The 20492-nt window shown below is 45.7% G+C and overlaps 1 protein-coding gene across 1 annotated transcript in view; it reads right to left on the bottom strand.

Moving 5' to 3' along the window:
• The window catches only part of KIF6 (kinesin family member 6), a 101036-nt gene extending 80811 nt beyond the window's left edge, over positions 1-20225 (bottom strand). The window contains exons 1-2 of the mRNA XM_039235259.1: positions 20117-20225; positions 8464-8519 (exon numbers count right to left, since the gene is read on the bottom strand). Of these exons, the coding sequence (XP_039091190.1) occupies positions 8464-8519; positions 20117-20223 (163 nt within the window). The 5' untranslated portion in view covers positions 20224-20225. The remainder of the gene's footprint in view (positions 1-8463; positions 8520-20116) is intronic.
• Positions 20226-20492: the final 267 nt, after the last annotated feature.

Genomic DNA, 20492 nt, shown 5'->3' with positions numbered 1-20492 from the left:
CCCAGCCAAAATGTTTCATTCACCTTGGACGGAGGGATTGCTTTAGAGATGGGCACATGGCTTAAGCCAGGCTAAGTATCCTCCTTTCAGGGACTTTTGCCAGCCCTGTGGGGAAAGATCCCATTTACTGGGATTATGAATTCCACAGACCATGTAAACTGAGAGCTTTCAGAGGTACCTTGTCACTAAATGGGGTGAGGCTGTCAGGGAACACTGCGAGATGGAAGGAGGGGCAGGGAGAGGAGGAGAAAAAGGAAAAAGAGGAGGGAGAGGAGGAGGGAGAGAAGGGTACATGTGAAGCCAGCTGCACCCCTCTGACTTCCAGGTTACACAAGACAGTAAATTTCCTATTACGCTTACAGCCAAACAAACTGGTCAATACAAACTGAAAACAGATTAACCAAATTTTTTTGATCAGTGTGTTTTAAAAAATCACACAAATATTCAAATGCACAGAGCTTGTTATTTAAAATAAATATGTAGCGGGGGCACCTGGGTGGCTCAGTCAGTTAAGTGTCCGACTCTTGATTTTGGCTCAGGTCATGAACTCACAGTTCCTGAGTTTGAGCCCCGTACCACATTCTGCAGAGCCTGCTTAGGAATCTCTCTCCCTCTCCCCGTGCCCCTCCCCGGCTCACAAGCTCTCTGTCTCTCTCAAAATAAACAAAAAAACTTAAAAAATTAAAATAAACATGTGGTGAATTGTTTAATAAAGCCAAAACTCTACTCTGTAACTTTTTAATCATTACTTTAGCTGCTTTTTTCTGGACCATCTTTCTTCTCATAGAGGAAAGGCAGTATGCATATGAAGTGCTGGGCAGAGTCAAAGTCTTGGCTTCTGCATTTCTTAGCTTTGAGAATATAGTATTTTTCCACTTTATGGTAATATGTTTTTATTTTGTGGTCACTGGTGACTCCTATGCCTGCCCTAAATCGGGCTTTCTGTAGTCCTTATTGGTGCTGGTTTTGGTATTTAGGCATAAGTGCTTCATGACCCCCATTCCTACTAAACCCCATCTAAGTTAATGCTTTAAATTCTCTCATGTTTTCTGAAGCATCTCTAGACCCATTCAGTTGGAACTGTATGGAGCCTGAAAATACAATCCTGCTATTTTATTTTCCGAACCATTGAAGATGATGGTTGAAAGCCATGTGGGACACTGAATCCTACCAGGGCTGCTGCAAATCCAATAGTGTATCTTTCTGCAAGCGAGAAAAAAAATCATGACTTCCTAAGGGCAGACATAACCCTGGGCTGGTGCACATGGAAATGAGAGCAAAGCTGGGTTTCAAACCGCACTGGCCCTTGCAACTAAGCCCCAGTAAGCACAAGATGACCTATCGTTAATCACGTACAAAAGCCCTTTTAATCTTCTTGGGCTGTGTGTATATGAGCTAGGGTGTTGTTTGAACCTTTTGCTGGGCACACCGGATAAAGGCCAAAGATTCAGAAAAACTGAGTAACAGCTTTTTTTTAATTTTTAAAAACTGAGTAAAATTTAAAAAAAAATTCTGAGTGAAACTTTAAACTTGGAAGAAAAAGTCAAAGCAGATAAATCTGAATTTATGGAAATATGAAACTGTATTTAAAGGTTTTGGAGTGTGTGGGGGTGTCTGGGTGACTTAGTTGGTTGAACATTAGCCTCTTGGTTTTGGCTCAGGTCATAATCTCACAGTTCATGAGTTTGAGCCCTGAGTTGGACTCTGTGCTAACAGCTCAGAGCCCAGAGTCTGCTTCAGATTCTATGTCTCCCTCTCTTTCTGCCCCTCCTCGCCTCTTTCTCTCTTAAAACAAACAAGTAATTTTTAAAAAATTAAACAAAAGTTTTGGAGTTGGTCAGAAATGGAATTTAATTCCAATTTGGTCACAAAGCAGGCAACCTCATTGAAATTCCATTTTTTTAAATCTGCAAAATAATGATAATTCCCTAGAATTTCATAGACTCTAGACTACCTCAATATTCTGACTCATCTTTCTCTGACAGACTTATTTCACTTAGCATAATACCCTCCATTTCCATCCACATTGCTGCAAATGGCAGGATTTCATTCTTTCTCATTGCCATGTAGTATTCCATTGTATATATATGTATATATACCACATCTTCTTTATCCATTCATCAGTTGATGGACATTTAAGCTCTTCCATAGTTTGGATATTGTTGAAAGCACTGCTATAAACACTGGAGGTACACATGCCCTTATGCATCAGCACTCCTGTATCCCTTGGGTAAATTCCTAGCAGCGCTGTTGCTGGGTCACAGGATAGTTCTATGTGGATCTTGAGAAACTTAACAGAAGATTATGGGGGAAAGGAAGGGAGAAAAATAGGTAGAAAAAGAGGGGGGGGGAGGAGGGCAAACCATAAGAGACTCTTAAATATAGAGAACAAACTGAGGGTTGATGAGGGGTGGGGGAGAGGTGAAAGTGGGTGATGGGCATGGAGGAGGGCACTTGTTGGGATGAGCAATAGATGTTATATGGAAGCCAATTTGACAATAAATTATATTAAAACATATTAAGACTCATCTTCATTCCAGAAGTTTGTAAAATGTGAAAAAATGGCCAGGTGGGATGGCCAAATGTACCTTGATTTCAGAGGTGGTAAGACTAAAAATTGTGATCTAGAATATATAACATATGGTCATACCCCTGCCCCCTTTATGGGTAATGGCTCTTCTTTGCAAGGATTAAATGAGATAGTATATGTCATGTTCTTGGTACAGCACAGTCAATGCTGTTGTTGGGGTGGTTGTTATTCAGAGCTAGTGACAACGAGTAACAAAAGAATACACTTAATTCAGGTCTTCAGAATCTAGCAGAATGACCTAGAAGTCATCTTTCCCCTACTTCCAGATAAGATACTAGAAGTCAACATGCACCAATAGGTCCAGAAGTAAACCTCAAGAGAAGATCAAAGAGCAGAAAATGAACACAACTGAAAATCTTCCTATTTGTTCTGCTGATGGAGACCCAGATCTGAGGAATGATTTTCCCAATGCTCAAATGTATAAGAGAAATGTTTTTTTTTAATTTGTAAATGTTTATTTATTTTTGAGAGAGACAGAGACAGAGTGTGAGCAGGGGAGGGGCAGAGAGAGGGAGACATAGAATCTGAAGCAGCCTCCAGGCTCTGAGCTGTTAGCACAGAGCCTGATGTGGGGCTCGAACCCATGAACTGTGAGATCACGACCTGAGCCAAAATTGGACACTTAACAGACTGAGCCATCCAGGTGCCCTGAGAAATGTTTTTTTTTTTTTTTTTAAGAGTGTTGTTCAAATGGTGGGTTGGGGTCCTTTGAATCTGGAGTGGAAGAAAGAAACGTTTCAGAGTGTTTTGTTAGCTTTCTAGTGTTTGGTTTCCCCCCTTACCTCCTGCTACAGCTACTTCTATTTCATTTCCTATGATTTTTGAATTGACTACTGATTGGCCCACTAATGAAAACCCTTCTGTGCAGCATCCCATGAAGTTAGTTTTCATTTAGGCCTGAAGAGGTCAGTGGGGGATGAAGAGGTGCCAAGAGGTGCCAGTCAAGCTCTGTCACCTGCCTCCCAAGCAGCTGGCTTCTGACTGGTCTAGGGGTGGGCCTTATGCCAAAGAACAGGCCTTCATTGTTTCTTGTTGCCAGAGACAATGCTGCCAGTGGTAGAAGAAGGAATGCCAATATTTTAGTGAGTGAGAAATGGCCTGGTTGATGCCATTGCTTCTAATACAGTCTTGTTCTTTACCCACAGTTTGGGCTCAATGGCATTTTTAGAGATAGGATGAATGGAAGCAGGGTGTATGTGAGCATAAATACATAGCCTATGTGATAAAAAGCAGTCTAATGCTCTTGTGTATGGGACAGGCAAATACAGTGAGGACAGCTCTCTTACACCAACAAAGATTCTACTTTTTTCCAGGGAGATCTTATATTAGTTCTTTCTTCCATTTCTAATTTCAACTGATTCAGCATCAGAACTGATATAAATGGTGTGCAGAGAAGGACAGACAAGGACTTGGTGGCAAGAGTGGATCTACCTATGCTGGCGAGGATGTGGAGAAACGGGCACCCTCCTACACTGTTGGTGGGAATGTAAACTGGTGCAGCCCCTCTGGAAAACAGTGTGGAGGTTCCTCAAAAAATTAACAATAGAACTCCCCTATGACCCAGCAATAGCACTGCTAGGAATTTACCCAAGGGATACAGGGGTGCTGAGGCATAGGGGCACATGTACCCCAATGTTCATAGCAGCACTCTCCACAATAGCCAAAACATGGAAAGAGCCCAAGTGTCCATCATCTGGCAAATGGATCCAGAAGATGTGGTTTATCTATACCATGGAATACTACATGGCAATGAGAAAGAATGAAATCTGGCCATGTGTAGCAACATGGATGGGACTTGAGGGTGTTATGCTGAGCGAAATAAGTCAGGCAGAGAAGGACAGATACCATATGTTTGCACGTATAGGAGGATTAGGAATAACTTAATGGAGGACCATGGGGGAGAAAAAGGGGAAAAATAGTGGGGGAGAGGGAGGGAGGCAAAGCATGAGAGACTCTTGAATGCTGAGAACAAAATGAGGGCTGATGGGGGTGGGGGAGAGTGGAAGGGGGGTGATGGGCATGGAGGAGGGCACTTGTGGGGATGAGCACTGGGTGTTATATGGAAACCAACTTGATAATAAAAACTATTTAAAAAAAGAGTGGATCTACCTAGTTTGGGTTGGTTTATTATAAGAAAGGGAAATAATATGGAGGTTTGGGTTGACTTATTATGCCATGTAAAAATTGGATATTATGTGGTTATAGCTGAATTGTTAGCCTTTAAGAATTTTTGATGATGAAGCTTGAGTGGCAGTTCTTGATCACAATGTCGGAGAAAAACAAATTACCCAGGAAGACAACCTGAACTTGAAACACGTGTGCTGGTCGATCTGTAGTTCACGAATACAGCTTTCATTTCCTCTCTGCAGGCCAATTCCATGTGCACTCCACAGCATCCCATCCCTGCCTCAGGGTCCAGAGGCAGGATGTGGCACAGTTTGGGCATGGAGCTGAGTCACCATCCCACACATGTGATGCTACCTCTGTGCCAAGCTCCCACCTTCTGAATCTTACATTCATTAAGTCTAAGATTTCAGTCACTGGGGACTGAAAACTCCACTTGATTTAATTTCTTCCTGGGAAAAACGCACTTAGAAAGGTCGCAAATCTGAAACGTTTCCTTCAACATGGCCTTGGAGATTTTAAATTTAAATGTGTGTACAACTTCCACTTTATACTTCCTTAGTCTTAACCCTGACAGAACATGCAGTGATGACCCCATGGTGGGCTACTTCTGGGGTCAAGCACCATGAGAGCTGATGCAGTAATGAGGCTGGGTCCCAATGATCTACTCACCGGGACCCCCTTGAATCAAAAACACATTTGGAAGATGGGTGGCCAGGGGATGGGTCTTAGTCTGCTTTTTGCACCGAGTAAAGTAAGAGTGACTTTGGCTTTATCAGCACCACTACAGTAGCCACTTTACTGGTAGCAGTGAATACTTGAATCTCAACACTGGTATGAGCTGTTATGATCCAGAAAAAAACAGAGGTCCACTAGCAGATCTGGACCCTTTGTGTGTCCAGATCATGCTCTCTGAGAGATGAATTGCAGCCCTCACACCCTTGGACCCTGGTTCCTGGGCTGGGTACAACCTGCACAGCACAGCATCTCACTTGCCTTTTCTTAAGAATGTGGCAAACTGGATCCATGAACATATGACAATGAACCAAAATTATGAAGAATTCAGATTTGTGACAACAACCTGTACTTACAGGGAAAAATTATATTAGTGTAGGCCGTTGGTATCTTTCATTATAAGTCTATTTCATTAGTGTTGGAATGAATGCTTTGGTTTTACTTTGGTTTAGTGAGGTAGATATTTTTCTTATTTTTAAAAATTTTTTGTTTTCTTTCTTTTTTTTTTTTTTAAATGTTTTATTTATTTCTGAGAGAGAGAGAGACAGCGTGAACAGGGGAGGGTCAGAGAGAGAGGGAGACACAGAATCTGAAGCAGGCTCCAGGCTCTGAGCTAGCTGTCAGCACAGAGCCTGACGCAGGGCTCGAACCCATGATCCGTGAGATCATGACCTGAGCTGAAGTCGGACTCTTAACCGACTGAGCCACCCAGGCACCCCTGTTTTATTTATTTCTGAGAAATCTATATCTATATCTATCTATCTATCTATCTATCTATCTATCTATCTATCTATTGAGAGAGCGTGAGCAGGGGAGGGTCAGAGAGAGGGAGATACAGAATCTGAAACAGGCTCCAGGCTCTGAGCTGGCAGTCAGCATAGAGCCCGACGGGGGCTCGAACCCACGAACTGTGAGATCATGACCTGAGCCGAAGTCGGACGCTTAACTGACTGAGTCACCCAGGCACCCCAAGGTAGATATTTTTCCAGAGTAAAACTTTATATTACTTACAAGGGGAGAAGCAGTTTATAAAAAGTGTTTCACTCTTCTCTCTCAGGGATGAAAACAGACCCCTGGGTTCTTTGAGTCCCACAAGGCCGACAAGTTAGCCCTGGATGTGCTGAGGCTGGCTTTGTCTCCCCTCCTTCCAGACCACCCAGCCGGGTGTGCCAGCATGGCTCTGCTGCTGGGACCAGGCTGCTCCCCAGCAGGGTCTGCTTTTTGCCTAAAGCCCTGGTCCTGTGGATGGGGCACTGATCTAGAACCAATTTTCTTACTGGTTTTGTCACCGACCCCTCTGAGAATCAGACAAACCATGGATATTTTCTCCTGAAAAATGTATGCACCCTTAATGCCCAGTTTGTTTTTTTTTTTCATGTAGTTTTAGGGGTTTGGGAATCTAGGTCAAGAAAGAAGTGTTATAACCTTTTTTCTTGCCAGGGATTCTTCTGGCCGTCTGATGAAGCTATGGACCCTCTCTCAGAATGATGATTTTTAGGGTGCATAGAATAAAAAACATTGGATTTTTAAGAGAAATCAGTTATACTGAAATCAAAAATTTAGGGGCACCTGGGTGGCTCAGTTGGTTGAGTGTCCAACTTCAGCCCCAGTCATGATCTCACAGTCTGTGAGTTCAAGCCCCACGTCAGGCTCTGCTTTGACAGCTAAGAGCCTGGAGCCTGCTTTGGATTCTGTGTCTCCCTCTCTCTCTGCCCCTCCTCAGCTCATGCTCACTTTCTCTCACTCTGTCAAAAATAAAAACTTAAAAAACAATTTAAAACCTTTTATGATACAGAAATATCAATATGATATGTTTTTATATAAATGCATGCAATGATAAGATCTAATGGTGAGTCTTAAAACTACCATAATTTTGAAGTACTGATGAGCATAAAAGATACTTTATGATATCTGCCACTCTGCAATTCCACTGGTGATAGGTGGATTGCTGGTCCTCCTGGGCTTGGCTGTCTACATCATCACTGCCACTGAAGGTATAGCTAAATTGCAGTTAGAGGCTCATTCCGCCTCACCCCTTCTCCCCCATCCAAGTTCCTAGGGCTTAGGTTAAGAACCCCTGAGACTCTAGAGATTTTCTGTACAGTGCTAGGCATGGCTCAGGGCCTGGCTGCCTCAGGTTGTAGAGGAGAATGTGAGGCTCCTGTTTGGAGACTGAGTTCCCAAGGCTATTGTAATTTTCCAAATTCAATAGGAAAAGCCAAAGAGGACACTCACAGTGGCTTCTGTCCTCACTTATGCGGGGAGGGAGGTGGAGACAAAAGAGATGCAAGAAGTCAGCTGTGATCAGGGAGGTAACTTCTGTCTTCTCCAGCAGGAGGCAAAGGCACAAGAGGTCCTTCTCCAAAGCTGCCTCAACCAGGGAGATAGGTCTCTGGGTATTTTCTAGCTTGGGATGGAGGAAACATTTTCCTATCACTTTGATAAAAATATGAGGCACACTTTTATTGAGTTTGCCTCCTGCCTGAACCTCTCTTTTCCAGGAATGCTCATCTAAGTGGGGGAGCCCTGCTGGGTAGCCTGCACCCTGGGAAGGTATAGAGGCTCATTTTTCTTCTCCTCCTCTCCCTGGCTTACTGAATGGTGCCAAAAAATGCACACCTATGCCAAAAACTAAGTCTAAGCTTGGCAGGGTGGGGGGTGATATAAAAGTGTTTCACAGCACTTGAAAATACAAAACATCACTGTAATCTTGCCATTATGACTAGTTGAGCTATTGTTAAGGAACAGTTGGGAAAAGCAAAACTTTCTCATTGGGATGCTAGAGCTCAGGCCTGCATGAGGATGAAAAGTTCAAGTTCTAGACGAAAGAAAACACTTTCCCTGATGGATGTTAGGAGAGATGACAAACTTCCAAGGAAAGGCACTCTCAAAGAGGCTTCCTTGGCAGGGATCTCTAGAAACTAGGCTTCATGGTTATTTGGAGGCACATCATGACCTGATTTTCACCAGGAAAATGGTCTGTGAAAGAGGCTCACGGAATATTATCTGCTTACCAATTTTACTTCTTGTTTCATTTATACTTTCTCCCAGGGCCTTTGCTTCAGAAAATCTGGAGAGGACAAAAAAAAAAAATTATTTTTTTAAAACTTTTTTCTATTCATTCAAATTATGCTTTAAAAATAATAGATTCCTGAGGGGCTCCTGGGTGGCTCAGTTGGTTGAGTGTCCAGCTTCAGCTCAGGTCATGATCTCATGGTTCATGGGTCAAGCCCTGCATCGGGCTCTGTGCTGACAGCTCAGAGCGTAGAGCCTGTCTTTGGATTCTGTGTCTCCCTCTTTCTCTGACACTCTCCTGCTCGTGCTGTCTCTCTCTCTCTCTCTCAAAAATAAATAAAACATAAAAAAAATAAAAAAATGAAAATAATAGATTCCTGAGAACTCTCCAAAATAATTTAAAACTTTATGGAAAGATATAAAATAGAATTTAAATAAATGATATATATTAGCTTTAAAAATAGAGATAAAATTTGTATTAATTACTGGTATCATGAATTTTTACTTCTCTATCCAGCAGAGAATTTTCATTTTCATATTCTGTAATTTATGACTCGCAATTTTGAGTGTTTTATGATGCAAGGGAGCTGGAATAAAGCATGGCTGTAAGACTTTCGTATGCTGCTGTGCTCTATTAATCATAGTATGAAGATCCTATAGTTGTAGTTGAGAATACCTATTTACTATAACTTAAATAACATTTTTTTTCCTGATTATAAAGTAATAGATGAGAGGCTGGCAAAACTATGGCTGGTCATAAGACACATCTAGCCCACCACCTATTTCTGTAAAGAAAGCTGTACTGGAACACAGCCATCACCATTCATTTATATATTGTCTATGGCTGATTTCATGTTGCATTGGCAGAGGTGAGGAGATGTAACATAGACTGTATGGCTTGCAAAGCTAAAAATATTTACTAGCTGACCCTTTACAGAAAAAGGTTGCTGACTCCGGTTATATACGATGTTTAATCATATTTTGAATACATGAAAACAAGAAAAAAATCCCTAATAACCCCTACCCAGAAGTTATCACATTTTGAGCTCTACCAAGTTTTTTTTTTTTTTTTAATTTTTTAATGCTTATTTATTTTTGAAAGGGGGGTAGGGGCAGAGAGAGAGGGAAACAGAGAATCTGAAGCAGGCTCCAGGCTCTGAGCTGTTAACACAGAGCCTGATGCAGGGCTCAAACCCAGGAACCATGAGATTATGACCTGAGCCAAAGTCAGACACTAAACTGACTGAGCCACCCAGGCACCCCACTTTCATTTATTTTTAAGTAGGCTTCATGCCCTGTGCAGACACCTAAGCAACTAAGCCACCCAGGTGCCCCTCCACTCAGTCTTTTTACTACTCAGTTTTTTAAAAAATTTTTAATGTTTTTTAAAAAATTATTTATTTCTGAGAGAGAGAGACAGCATGAGCAGGGGAGGGTCAGAGAGAGGGGGAGACACAGAATCCGGTGACAGGCTGTCAGCACAGAGCCCGACGCAGGGCTCAAACCCACCAACCATGAGATCATGACCTGAGCCAAAGTCGGATGCTTAACTGGCTGAGCCACCCAGGCGCCTCTCCACTCAGTTTTGATAGAGTTAAGATCATACCATGTATATGATTTTGTGCTTTGGTTATTTTTCACTCAGCGATATAATATATGTCCTCCCTTTCTGATATTAGAAACTTGTCCATTATCTTTGATGGCTGTCTACTAGTCTACCAGGTGGCTGTGCTGATGTTTACTTAATGGTTCCTATATATTTTCTAACAAAAATGCATTAGATGACATTGAGAGCCCAACTTTGTGCTGGGGTGGTGTGGGACACGGCTGGCTTATGTGAGAGACATGCAGTCTGGTCCCCTGTATATGGCAGGCCCTTAAGTAATGTCATTCTTTTCCTTCTTCTCCTTTCTGCCATGAAATTTTGGGGGCAACTGAAAGTCTATGAAACACATCTGCAATATGTGGCTACAGTAAATCATTGTACTACTTACTGTGGATAACACTGGCCAAGTCAGTGGAAGGGCCTGTCGATGAGTGGACAGTAGTCAGGAAAGCTTCATGGATAAGGTAGGATTGACCTGTATTTTATAGATGCATGGACTTGTTGGAAAACTCTAACCACCATCATGCTTCACTAACTGTCAACACTGGACCAATTTGATTTTAAATATCTCCTCTCTCCTCACCCCCCAAGTCTTCCTGGATCCTAAGAAATCCCAGATATCATGTTGCTTCATCTGTAAATATTTTGGTTGCATAGGCTTTTGTTAGAGGAAGTGGGAAGAAGAGGGCATTCAAGGTGGTGGAACAACACAAGCAGAGGCCAGAGTGCCACGACGGCTCTGTGCTTGATGGAAAAGTATGAATTATGTCACTGCTATTTTCCAAGTCTGGCTGCTTGGCCTGTGACTGCAGACAGGAAGTTTCCACGGAAGGGAACTAAATTTTCTCTCAATGTTAGGTTTCTTGGGACTCCACCCTAGCTCCCTTGTTAGGGTGTTGGGGCCCATCATAGATTACGCATGTGCTCTCTTCAGCTAGGGCCTGTCACCTTCTGGAGAGAAGTGCAGTCCCTTTTGATGCCATTCAGCCTGAATTGAGGTCAGCAAACATTCACAGAAGTTGCTGTGCTGGGCCCTGTAGGCTCGTACTGGCCTTTGCCCACTGGGCAGGCAGAATCTGAGGTGTGGTCCAGGCCGCTCAGAAGAGGAGGGCTATTTTCATCCTTTAAATTCTGCCTAGTAGAGAGCCTATAATTGTTTGACTGTTTTCGGTGTCCATCCCCAGCTCCTAGGATTCCACAGGGTTTGATAATCCTTTACTGCTCAGTGAATGATTCTTCTTAGTGCCTGTTCCATAGGGTTCACTCACCCATTTAGATTCTCAAGAATAAGGAAGATGCAAGAGCAGGGCTGCGAAGCTGCTGAAATTCATGTCAGTTCTGGAGGAAATGGGAGTAGAAAAAGAAAGGGAAGATATCGAGACACACAGGCAATCTCCACAGCAGCTGTTCAGAGGAGCTCTGAAGGGTCTGGGATTTTGCTCCCCGGCCTCAGCAGTGCCCACATTTGTCCAGTAGGGCATGGGGGGGGGGCACTGCCTTGTGCTGTTGTCAGCCCCCACCAAAGAGCAGCCCTGTGCCAGGGCTGGCAGACACTATGGGGGAAGTCACGAGCTGTTCCAGTCTCTCCTCTGCAACCCAGTGCCAAGCAAATAAGGACTTTCGCACTGAAGAGGTGTGGGCTGAGGGCTGTCCTGTCTGTGTGAGGCCATTTTCCTTTCACTCTGCAGTTGTCACTGCTCCAGGCCACCCCACCCACATGTGTTCCTGATCTCCAGTTGTCAAGACAAACTCTTGACTAAGAAAGCCCAGTCCTGAGGGGAAGAGGAGGGTGCAGAGGAGGCAGGAGAGATGAGAAAGAAGGTGACTCCCTATTTCTGCCATGTTCTTCCTTGCCCATCTGCATCTCCTCACCTTCTCAGCCCAAGCCTCCCTCAGCCCCATTGCCTTCCCTTCCTCTGGCCCCCAGACTAAATTCTAATCAGTAGGAAGAGGAGCCTCCTGACTCTTTCCTGACCCAAAAGAGGCACACTCCCATTAGTGAGGTGGCTCAGGGAACCAGCCTGTGTCCAAGGTGGCTGGAGCTGTGCTGACCTGCCCCCGGGCACGTGGCACCTCTTGATTACATCTTAAGCTCCCCCTCGCTGGAGAGGAGGCCTGGCCTACATCAAGGAGGCTGCGCCTTGGGCAAGGCCAGTGAGAAGGCTTGGTGACTCAACCTGTGAGCCCCTGAGGGTCTCCTCCTCCTGGCTTGAGGCATTCCTATCTGGTAGTCCTCCGTCTGCTGCATGGTTCATTGTGCAAAGGCGTCACTGCTGGGGACAGTTCTGGTGTCAGGGCTGGCAGGCTGTTCTGTCTGGTAGTTCTGTTAGCTGCATAGAAAAATCTCTACCTTGGGGCAGGGTCTGGGTTTGGAAGGGGGAAGGAATGCAGTCCTCCAACTGCTCTTTCACAAGCTGGGCTTCCCATGATGCCCAGCCTTCACTGATGCTACAGCAGTCACCGTGTGCCCGGTGCTGTGCTGGACACTGTCCATAGTATGCAAACCATTCTCCTTGGCTTCCACATCACCTCAGCCATCTCTCGCCCTGGCTGTTCCTTCTCCGTCTTCTGCAGCTGTTCCCGAGATGCTGGGAATTGCCAGGGTTTTGTCTTGACCCTCTCCCCACATTACCTCTTCTTTGCGAGGTACTCCATCACGCCAGTGCTTTTCTTGTTATCCCCACAGGCAGCTCCCAGATCCGTACCCCACTCCTGCCTTACTTCCTGACAAATGTATTTGAGGAACTGATCACCCCCAATGGAAACCCCTTCCCTTCCTCCCACCTTTCCTCATTTCACGGCCAAGCACTGACACTTACCCATGGGCTCCCGGCAGGTACCTGCACCCCCTGCTCTGCTCCCCCCTCCACATTAGCACCTTCACATAATCCCGGAGTCCCACTCATTCCCATCCATTCCCCACAGCATTCCACGTGGTTTCATTCCTACTCTCCCTGCCTCAGAGAAGGGGTGGTCACAGCACCGCATCACCTTCACAGGCTTGCAAGACTCCCTGCATCCGAGCTACCTGCCTTTGGGCCATTTCCCACGTTTTAGCCTGAGTGAGCCATCTTAAATGCATTTGAATCTGTTATTGTTCTCTTGCTTATAACTCTTCAAGTGCTCCCCAGTGACCTCAGGACAAAATCCCAATTCCTTAACAGGGCTAACTAGACTCTTCATGCTCTGGTTGGTGCAGACTTCTCCAGAATCTTCTCTCACATCCCCTGTCTTTCTAGGCTGGTCAAAATGGCCTCAGTTCCATCAAGTGTCACATGGGCTCACCTTGGGGCTCTTCCCTTTGCTTGGAACATCTCTCTTCATCTGGTTAGTTTCTCTGTAGCCACGTAGTTTCAGTGGAGACGTCTCTTCCTCTGGACAGCTTTCTAGGGCCACACAAGTCTGCAACAGTGTCACCCCACAGCACTTTGAATTTCTGTCATCACAGGTACACTGCACCAGAATTGCCTGTTTGCTTGTTTTGCTCCCTTTTTCAATATTGTAAGCTCCCGGAGGATAGCGACCACATCTGTTTAACTCATATTTCTATCTCTGGAGCATAGAATGGGGCACATACTTAGTAAGCATTCTAGACCTAGCTGTAGAATCCAAGGAGCAGCATGTGAACAACACATCACACACAGGCACTGTGTGCAATGTGGAGAGCCCTGGGCTGGGGGTCAGAGACTTGGACTCAAATGCCCAGCTCGATCTCAGGTTTCTCGTTTGTAAGATTAGGATGAGATGCCTCTCAGGGCTGGCTTGATGTGGGAAGTACATGCATGTAAATGTCCTTTGTTACTGATTCATGACCACTGCCTGGCAGTGTAGGAACCCCATTGGGGGACTGACTGTGAGGTGGGACTGCGTGTTGGAAGCAGCAACCACAGAGAGTAATGATAGGTATCATCCTCTCAGCAAATCAAAAGGGTCAGAGAAGGGATCCTTGCAAGTACATGGTCAAGGACACCTAAGACAGTTGCTAAGTTTCTCATCTTCAGATGGAACGAAGAGGATAGGGGTGGAGGTACAATCTTATGTAACTTCCAAGACCAGCTTCTGGTAGAATTCCATCCTGCCCTTGGTGTGTGTCAGGCACACATATGCCATTGCTTTGGGAGCAGCTGAGGAAGCCTGGCACCTGGCTCTGTCCCAGGGCAGTCAGAACCACAGACAATTTGCTGCGGACCATGAGCAGCAACTGATTTAACCTACAGGCTAAAGGGAGAAGCTGGTGTTCATAAGCCACTCGGTCTCCATGAGCCTCCACCATCTGGTGTCTGTCACATCAATTGGGCTGGTTTCTTCATGTCAGTGTGGCAAATATGTCACTGGAGGACAAGGAGTTCTTATGACGCCTTTTCTAGCTTTCTTGTCTAGGGCAATTAACTTAATATGTTGATTATTCACTGAGTGAACATCCAATACTCTTCCCTATCAGAAAGGAAGATAGGGCTTGTATCTATGCCATTTCCTTCCTCTGCAGACCTGTCCCTGACATGGTACCTTGGCTGCCTCTGGTATGCTGCTGTAAAGATCTACCTTTCATTTCCCTTAAGCTTAAAAACAAAACAAACAAACAAAAAACAGTATTTCTTTTTCTTATTCCATCTTGTTTCCCATCAAGATGGTGGTCCCTTCGTCTTCCGTGGAGCTGTTCCTTCCCTGAGTCTAGAGAAGCCTGCTGTTGCGTTCTCCTGCTTCTAGCACGGAGTTCTCGAACAGTTTGCTTGGCTGCAAAGACTTCTCTAAGTCCACTTCCCAAAGTGTCATCCTCAGGCCAAAGAAGTATTTTTGAGTGGCCAGAAACTTGCGCGGAGGCTGAGAAAATTCTAATCTAATCTCTGCTCTCAGAGTTCATAATTGTAGCTCAGGAGACAAGGTGTAAGTACAGAAAACAAATGGAAAAATAATAAAGGTTAAAATCGAAGTCTAATAGGAACCAGGGAACTCCTATTTGTCATGGGTGTTATTTCCAGATGGTGCCACAAGATTTCTCTCCAGCCTTGATCCAGTTTTCCTGTTAGTTTTAGATTGCTGTTCAATTCTGTGCCTGAAGGATCCAACTGAGTGAAGGGGCACTTTTCTTGGCTGAGTTCACATTATCATTGCCTTTGTTTCCAAACTGCAGTTAATCTCCCCATTTCTTTCTTCTTTTGTTATCTAATGGAACTCTGTGACTGAGGGATTCAGTTTGTCTCCAAGATCTGTCACAAAAGAAAGTCAGCTGTGCGGTGCCTGGGCGCTGCCAACCATGGGGTCTCCAGCCTCTCTTCATATTATTATATACTGTGAGGATGAGTCATGCCTGAAAAATGTTGGGATTTTCAATTGTAGTTGTCCTCCACTGAAAAATCCAGCTTAAGAGTCGGCTCTCACGCTCTAGTTCAGCAAAGGGTAAACATCCTATTAATGTGCCAATGTCTTGTTTCTGTTGTCACAGACAGGCAGCACAACTTCCCCCAGACAGGGGGCTAGGGCTGAGAGATGCCAGAAGTGGCCTGGGGGGACAGCAAAGGGTCCAGGTAAGATGGGGAAGAAAATCCTTCTATCGAGTAACAGGGGCGTGTAGGCGAGAGCCCCTGCTCCACCCCTCCTTCATCTCCAGCTCAACTCTTACATTCTGGGGGAGCTGAGGGATCAGAAAGGATCCTGGGCCACCAACAGTCCCTTCATTTGGGCTTAGAAACTCGTCATGGGCTACAGAGGCTGAGCTGGCGTGAGACTCACAGGTGGGGGCAATTAGTCCCAAGCCTTTGTGGACTTTGCCACGGTGATGCCCCAACATCGGAACCACTGATGGCAGTTGTGTGATGTGGAAAGTGGAGAACTCCATGGAACTCCGCGACGCTGGGCGCTTGTTGCTGGGGGCTACTGGAGGGTGAGACTTGCTCAGAGCCAAGGCTAGAAGCAGAGTGACTAAAACCCTGTGGCACACGTCTGCATTCCTAGGATGGGCCAGCCCTCTTACAGATGGTCTGGATGGGGCTCCCAGTCACCAGAGGGAATGGGGGCCAATGTGTGGAGGGGATCAGGGTGACTGTAGGAAGTAGTCTTCAGGTGGCATGGAAGTCACTCCCATTGGCACCTGTGAGGCCCCATTTCGGTGTCTGCTGTAGGGGCACTGCTTTATAGTCATTTGTTTTCACAGAAAGATATTTTCTCTTAGTCCTCTGTCTCAAGCAGTTACAAGCCTGTGATACCTAGTAATGGAATGCTCTCCATGAATGCAAACAAGAGTTCCGATCCTGAGAAAGGGGTAGGTCCTGGGTTACACCCCCCAGTGCCAAATATTCCTTTAATGATTGTTATTACAGTAACATTAAACAGATGCAGACATTTTTAACATGTGGGCTGGTCTCCTGACTTTTCATTTGATTTTGAAAGGAATGATTTAGTGCTGAGAAAAGCCCTTTTCAGAGGAAATCTTTGTGCGAGTTTCATTAATTCCCTTGCTCTATGGCCACAAGGAAGATGGGACCACCAGGACGGCCAGCCCACCCTACGTGACGGATGTGTTCCAGCCCCAAAGCACATTTGTCACAGGGTTGTCAGAACTCTGCTGCACTAGAGTTAAGTGGGCTCTGCATTAAGAGGCTTTATTTAAAAAAAAATTTTTTTTTTTAAATTTCAGAGAGAGAGAGAGAGAGAGAGAGAGACAGCATGAGCAGGGGAGGGTCAGAGAGAGAGGGTGTCACAGAATCTGAAACAGGTTCCATGGTTTTAAGCCGTCAGCACAGAGCCCGATGAGGAGCTCGAACCCACGAACCATGAGATCATGACCTGAGCTGAAGTCGGACGCTTAACTGACTGGCTTAGGCGCCTCTAAGAGGCTTTAAAAGACCACAACATCTTCATCCCTGCCACCCCAACCCGTCCCGTGCTGGAAACAGGCCTAAACTAAAGAGTATAAACCAGAAGTAGGAGGTGCCTGGGTGGTTCAGCTGGATAAACGTCTGACTTCAGCTCAAGTCATGATCTCGCGTTTCATGAGTTCGAGCCCCAAGTCGGGCTCTGTGCTGACAGCTCGGAGCCTGAAGCCTGCTTCAGATTCCTTGTCTCCCTCTCTCTCTGCTCCTCTCCACTCCCTCTCTGTTTCTGTCTCATAAATAAATAAACATTAAACCAGAACCAGGAACCATACCAATTCCAGAATAAGAATTCTCCCTAAGCTGGTGATTCTTAAACTTGGGTGTACAGAAGAATCACTTGGTAATTGGTTTAACCTGTCCAGTTCTGGGATCCTGTCTCAGAGGTTCTGGTTCTGAGGAACTCTGGACACTGTTTAGTGTCCATACCTGTCCATACAACCTGGTTGTATGTTGGTTCTTTAAACAAATAGATGCTCAGTTTCTACTTCATTAAATTAGAATATCTGAGGGTTCAGGCCCAGTGTTGGGAGCTTTTACAAGCTCCATGGGTCATTTTAATATGAAGCCAGAGTTATCGGGTGCTGGTGTAAGCTGTGAAGGCTTGGGTGAAGCCGAGGCTGAGGGCCCCTTAGAAGCCCTCATTGGGTGAGGCAGCTTGTGTAACATGCTTATCTTCAGACAGACAGGTGTTCTGCACCAACACATCCAACTAACTATCCTAGAAATACATGGCCTACTGTGGATATGAACTAGAAAGTTTGTGAAATCCCTGGAATCATTTGTTAAAATTTGTGTGGATGTGCCTGGGTCCATTTTTCTAGGGAGAGGGGTCCTCAGCTTTCACGAGTCACTATTTTCTCCCCCCGGCCCTTGTTTTATTCATTTGTTCATTCACACCCTCATGTCCTTCTCTCATTCTGCTCCCTCACACAGGAAGCCATTCTTATGGTTCAAGTGTGTGACAACCTATGTGTGGCTGTTTTTGTTTTGTGTGTATCTTTTTGTAATTCACATGCATTGTATGTTCTTGCTATCCTTGTTGCTGTGTATATATCAGACCATTGCTTTTGAGCCCATGGACAGCCTCCCCAAGATGTTCTCTCTCTGCTTCCTGGGATGAACACCCAAACTAAGCTGCCGTGAACATCCTCAAATATGCCCCCTTCTGAGCCCACATGAGAACTTCTTGGGAGACACACCTGGAAGCGAAACCACTGGGCCACAGGGGCCACATGTATTTTTTTGGACTGAGGGGTGCTGCATGGCACTCTGGGACGGCTGCTTCTGGCTACACTCCCTCCACCATTGCTGGGTTCCTGAAGTGGTCTGAGATCCCCTCCCCCCTACAACATGCCACCAAAGTGGAGAAGCCACTGGTGAAGGGTCCAAGCTGGGCCCTCTGTGCTGCCTGCCTTTCCTTCTCTTTCTCCAGCTCTGCCTTTTCTCCTGTCCCCTGTGATGGCTGTGTGAAACCTTGGCCACCACCCTCATGCTCTGACTGCACCTTAGCCTCCACAGAAATACAGGCCATCTTTCATTTTTTCTCTTCCTTTCTAAATGCATCAGTGTCAGGCCTGTCTTCCCTCATTTTTCTCACCAGGCTCACCTCACCCGGAGCTTTGAGGTCTCCCTCCTCAGACCGTCTCCCTGAAGCCTTGCTGTATCAGTCCTTCCCCTGGTCTGCCATCTGTCTGTCTGTCTGTCTGTCTGTCTTTTTCTTCACGGGCTTGCTTCCACGGCGTACGAGTTTGGCCAATTCTCTCCCACTCTGAGACAAGCTTCCCTTCTCCTCAGGCTCCCCTCTTTATCCCCCTTTGGATGTTTGTCACCTATCACAATCTCTTTGAACCCGTGTTCGCTTGTGCTCTATTTGCTCACTCCCAGCCCTGCAACATGTGGTCCTCAGTCACCTGCTCGCTCGGTGTACTCAGTCCAGCCCCCCCCCCCCCCACCTCTCTCTCCGTTGTGGCTGACACCACTCACAACACGCTTTATGGAGCTGCCTCCCCTGTTGGCTTTCAGGACAATATGTTCTCCCAGCTCTCCCTCCTCTCTTCTCTCTCTGCTTCTTCACAGCCTCCTCTCCCTCCCTGCCCTTTAGAGATTTCCTGCAGCTTCTGCCCTCTAGGCCCTGTGTCTCCACATGTTTCCCTGAGCTTGGCCACTTCTTAGGCTTCCTTGAAGCACTTATAAGCATATAACTCTCAAATGTGGATCTCATTTTATCTTATATTTATTTATTTATTTTTTAATGTTTATTTATTTTTGAGAGCGAGCGAGTGAACAGGGGAGGGCAGAGAGAGAGAGGGAGACACAGAATCTGAGGCAGGCATCAGGCTCCAAGCTGTCAGCACAGAGCCGGATGTGGGGCTCGAGCCCACCAACCACGAGATCATGACCTGAGCCAGAGTCAGATGCTTAAAACAACTGAGCCAACCAGGTGCCCCTGGATCTCATTTTAATTCAAAGAATCATTTTTGAAAATTTACTGTGTGCTAAGATCCAGAGTCATGTGTGATTTAATGTAAGAGTTCACCATCTAGAACTCTATCTTCTGAACTCTAGACCATGTACCTGGCAGTCTTTCTGTTTGTCTTGCTACAATTTGAGAATATGCATCTAATTCACAGATTAGATGAAACAAGTTATACACCACTAAGTGCTTTTTTTAAAGGGTCCAGAGGCCAGCTTGACAATATGTCAGCAGATGCTGCTGCCTGCTCTGCTTCTGGCTAGAGAACACACCAGAAGCCTCTGGTGTGCGTGTGCGCTACCTTTGACTATCAAGTGCAGGACTTCCCCCTAGACCAGCTGGAGGGTCCAGAGTTCAAAGACTATTTTGATTTACAGACTTTTTCTCCTTGTCTTTGGAATAGTATGATATCTACAGAATCACAGGGAGATGAGAATTAATGTAAGATGTGAGAACTATATACAAAATTAGTGCTGTTGGGACCCTGGCCTTAACTTACCCCAACAGTACAGGGCTGGTGAGGCTCATGTGTAGGAAAGTCATGGACATAACTCAACGTGAAACTGAATACACGTCATGCCTTTCTTCCAGAAGTTAAGTCGGGCAGATTAGGGAAGACAGAGTAGCAAGTTTCTTTGAGGCTGGCCTGGCTAAGCCCAGCTAAGCCTCGGCGAATGAGCAGCTCCCTGAGCCAGCCTTACCTCTGCTTTAAAATCTGTTTGTTGTCTTCGATGGTAACACTGTCAGCATGGTCCCTCTTGAAGATTTCAAATGCCTCTTGTCGTCCTATTGACATTTCCTCTCTCATCCCTGTTTGGAGACACAGGAAAATGGCCTCAGTCACAGCATCAGGATCCCATTAATTTCACTGTCACTTTAGTTAGACCACAAAGCCAGCCCTGGCTCCAGAAGGATCATGGCGGAGAGGCTCCTGACAAGACAGGTGGCCCCAGCTCTTCCAGCTGGCCCCAGACCCTCTGAGGAGCCCTTCCAGGGACACCCTGCACCCTGCCGGGCTGTGCCTGCTCATGCATGTGACTTGTAGGGGGTGGAGTTTGGAATGTCAGGCCAGAGGAA

The sequence above is a fragment of the Hyaena hyaena genome, unplaced genomic scaffold, assembly GCF_003009895.1.
Source record: "Hyaena hyaena isolate Hyena2069 unplaced genomic scaffold, ASM300989v1 scaffold_96, whole genome shotgun sequence".
Classification (NCBI taxonomy): Eukaryota; Metazoa; Chordata; class Mammalia; order Carnivora; family Hyaenidae; genus Hyaena; species Hyaena hyaena.
Note: the sequence above shows the minus strand (reverse complement) of the source record. Positions and strands in the feature narration are given on the sequence as shown.